The following is a 3913-nucleotide window of genomic DNA, read 5'->3' as shown; positions in this document are numbered from 1 at the left end:
TTTTTTTTTTTTTTTTGAGACAGAGTCTCACCCTGTCACCCAGGCTGGAGTGCAGTGGCGAATCTTAGCTCACTGCAACCTCCACCTGCCAGGTTCAAGCGATTCTCCTGCCTCAGTCTCCCAAGTAGCTGAGATTACAGGCATGCACCACCATGCCTGGCTAATTTTGTATTTTTAATAGAGACAGGGTTTCGCCATGTTGGCCAGGCTGGTCTCAAACTCCTGGCCTCACGTGATCCACCTGCCTTGACAGAGAGAAGAGAAAATGGGACACACACAAACACATACACACACAGACAGTCATACAGCAGTGGCACAGAAACAAACACCCCCAGGCAGCCGCTGAGGCTATGGGGTTCTGCTCTCGACAGAGAACGACCCTCGGTTGAGAGATCAACCTACGGGTCTGCAGGCCCACCCGTCCTCGAGATCACGGGGGGCACGACTTCTGGGGAGACTCACCCGAACCGGGCGGACCTGAGGCTGGGATGCGGCCCTGCTTCCCCCAGACCCCGCCTGTGCTTTCAACATCCTAGTCAGCCCTTTGCCAGGACTCCTGGCATCCGGAGACAGTCCTGTCCACCCCGTGGAGAGGTCAGGCTGGAGCCTCGGAGCCCCGCCATCCAAGCACTGTCACGGAGGGCTCCTGTTTGCCAGGCCTCAGGGTGTGGTTCCTATGACAACCGTGGGAACCACTGTGAGGCGAGCACACGGCTCGCCACTTGCACATGCGCATTGGCTGGGCCGCTCCGGGCTCCGCTGCCAGCAGTCAGACTGCGTCCCCTTTAAAGGACAGCGGCCGCTGGGCGCCAGGGGCTCTCCTGCTGCAGCCTTGGCAGGGGCTGCATCCGGGGTCCTGTAGGGGGCCGCGTGGGAGAGGTGGCCGCCGGCCGCGTCCCACGATCAAACCCCCAGGAGTCCCGACTTCAGAAAATCCTTGAGCCGATTTCCACCAGGGGAGGGGGATCCTCAGGGCGCCTGCTGGAGTCATGACCCCTCATCAGATCCGATTCTGGACCCCTACGGGGGAGAATGGATGGGCTGAGCACATCCACTGAGGCAGGCAGGGCCTGGCTGCAGTCCAGAATCATCCCATGGTCCTCAAGGCGTGAAGTCAGCTGAATGTTCACTGACCCGTGAGCCCTCTGCCTCCCTCCTTTCAAAGAGCGTTGACCTGCCGTGATTCTGTATGGCCTGTGGCTCCTTCAAGCTGTCCCGCTTTCCAGGACACATGTCAACACGTCCAGGGGAGAATCCAAGGGTTTGCCAATGTGACCACACATGGCACTGGTGTCCCCTAGAGCAGATGGAAACCATTGAAGAACTCCTGGAAACCATTGCCACAGGCATAAAGGGAGTAGTGCAAATCAGGTGGCTTGTCCTGAGAGGCTTGCGTTCCTTAGATAGGCACCTTTTCGTTTCCTGTTCTCAGTTTTTTCTTTAAGATTGTTTTGTGGTGTGTCTTCATTTCTCTGAGAAGAGACGCGAGGGGATAGAACCATCTCCTTTCACCTCCGTCTTCTCCCCTCCTGCAGGACAATGTGCTCTTTCAGGCTTGTCTTTTTTTGGCTGCAGTGTGGTCATCTTGTTCGTGGAAAAGAGGCAGCTCAGGATCGGGATGAAATTTCAATTTCTCTGAGACGAACACATCTCCACACATTATCGAGGCCTTCACAAAGCCAGAGTGGAACTGCCACGGAAATGATTGACAACCGGCACATGACCCAGCCCGGGAGGCAGAAAGAGGTTCACCAAAGACCGGCCTTCCTGCAAGAAATTGCTTTGTAGCGCACTGGACACATTCTTCCCAAAACACACGCACACAGGCACACACACACACAGAGACAAAGCGAGAGAAACAGACAGATAGTGAGAGGCAGAGAGAGAAGAGAGGAGACACCCGCACACAGACATACAGCAGTGGCAGAGAAACACACACCCCCAGACAATCCCTGAAGCTAAGGGGTTCTGCTCTTCGGGAGCACGACCCTCAGATGAGAGAGCAGGCCATGGGCACACAGGCAGACCTTTCTCGAGATCACAGGGGCACGGCTTTTAGGGGGCTCTCCTGAACACCGTCCGGGAAGCCTGAAGCTGGGATTCCGCTCTGCTCTCCCTGTACTCTGTCTGCTGTTTCTGCTTCCTGGTCAGCCCTCCGTGTAGCGTGGTGTCCTGAAACTGTTTTTTTGACCCCCTGGATTGGTCAGGCTGGTGCCTCGACACTGAGGCACTGCCATGGAAGGCTCCTGCTTTGTTAAGGCTCAGGGAGTTGTCCTCAGCCAACCGTTGGAGTCACTGTGACAGGAGAACGGGCAAGCGCCACGCGCATGCGCATTGCCCAGGCCGACTCCTTTGCTGTTCCAATTCCGGCTGCGGCCCCTTTAAACAGGTTCATTGACCCCTGGGCGGGGGCTTCTGTGGCAGTCGTGTTGGCGGCTGGAGCGCGGATATAGTAGGGGTCCTTGTGAGAGTGGGGGCTTCGGGGCCTCCAGGGCCGGACCCCGGAGACTCTTGTCCTCAGGATCTACTTGAGCCGACATCTACCAGTGGAGGGGGAGCTTGGGGGCACCAGCTGGGGTCTCCTGACTCACAGGCTGGTGTGCATTGTGATCATAGCTCACTGCAGCCTCAATCTCCCAGGTTTAAGCGATTTTCTTGCCTCAGCCTCCCAGGTACCTGGAACTACAGGCATGTGCCCCCATACTCAACTACTTTTCTTCAAAAACATTTTTGTGCGAATGGAGACTTACTATGTTGCCTGGCTCATGTCAAACTCCTGGGCTCAAGCCATCCTCTCGCCTTGGCCTCCCCAAGTGCTGAGATTACAGGTGTGAGCTTCCACATGCAGCTAAATTCTTACATCTTAAATTCCTACCTCCTGCAATAAGCTGATGTTAGGCCCACTTATTTTATCACCTTTTGCTATTGATGTCCCTTTTTTTCCCTGGACACAGGGATTAGCAACCCACTCTCCACCAAATTTCAAATCATTAGGGGCATTATGCTGTGTCCCAGGAGAGGCTGAGGCTTCAAGGACATGCTGCTCTAACCTAGGCCAGCTGAGGAGTACAATTCATTTTGTTTTTCTGTATTCTTTAACAACTTTCCTGAGCTCCTCTAAGTCAGTCCATCCTGCCACAACTGGGAAGAATCAAGAAACTCTCCAAGAAAATATTTATCAACCCGCCTGCTGGCAAGCAGAAGACAGGTCTGCTGACTATGGCAGGCATGGCTGCTCATGACAGTGAGTGCCCCCCACCGTGTTTGCTATTCACTGCCTGTTCCACCTGAACTTTTCCAACTGCTCAGTGAGTTTTTATTGTTTATTTTATTTTACTTTTATTTTTTTGAGACAGAGTCTCACTCTGTCGCCCAGGATGGAGTACAGTGGTGCAATCTCACCTCACTGCAGTCTCCGCCTCCCGGGTTCACGCCATTCTCCTGCCTCAGCCTCCTGAGTAGCTGGGACTAGAGGCACCCACCACCATGCCCGCGGCTAATGTTTTGTATTTTTAGCAGAGACTGGGTTTCACGGTGTTACCCAGGATGGTCTCGATCTCCTGACCTCGTGATCCACCTGCCTTGGCCTCCCAAAGTGCTGGGATTATAGGCATGAGTCACAGTGCCTGGCCTGCTCAGTGAGTCTTGACAGTGGGTTAAAGGGAACTCACTCTCAAAGGCCAAGGTTGACCCTCTCTGAATACAATGCCATGACCTAGTTATTGTCACTGTGGTTTTGTCTTCAGGGACTAGAAGACACAATAAGAATTTTTTCCTTTAATTTTCCTGTTGATGCACAAAATACTTAAATGCTTCTACATAGATCTGCTCTTGTGCGCCACAGAGCACTAAGGGAAAGTCCCCACAATAAACGTGCCTTTCAACTGAGCTACTACACATAACAGTTAAGCAG

The 3913-nt window shown here is 53.7% G+C and overlaps 1 protein-coding gene across 1 annotated transcript in view; it reads left to right on the top strand.

The window, feature by feature from the left end:
• Positions 1 to 1788, top strand: part of LOC105524077 — a 49793-nt gene extending 48005 nt beyond the window's left edge. Inside the window, exon 10 of the mRNA XM_011959196.1 lies at positions 1576 to 1788. Within this exon, the coding sequence (XP_011814586.1) occupies positions 1576 to 1788 (213 nt within the window). The remainder of the gene's footprint in view (positions 1 to 1575) is intronic.
• Positions 1789 to 3913: the final 2125 nt, after the last annotated feature.

This window comes from Colobus angolensis, unplaced genomic scaffold (assembly GCF_000951035.1).
Source record: "Colobus angolensis palliatus isolate OR3802 unplaced genomic scaffold, Cang.pa_1.0 Scaffold486, whole genome shotgun sequence".
NCBI classification, from domain to species: Eukaryota; Metazoa; Chordata; class Mammalia; order Primates; family Cercopithecidae; genus Colobus; species Colobus angolensis.
Note: the sequence above shows the minus strand (reverse complement) of the source record. Positions and strands in the feature narration are given on the sequence as shown.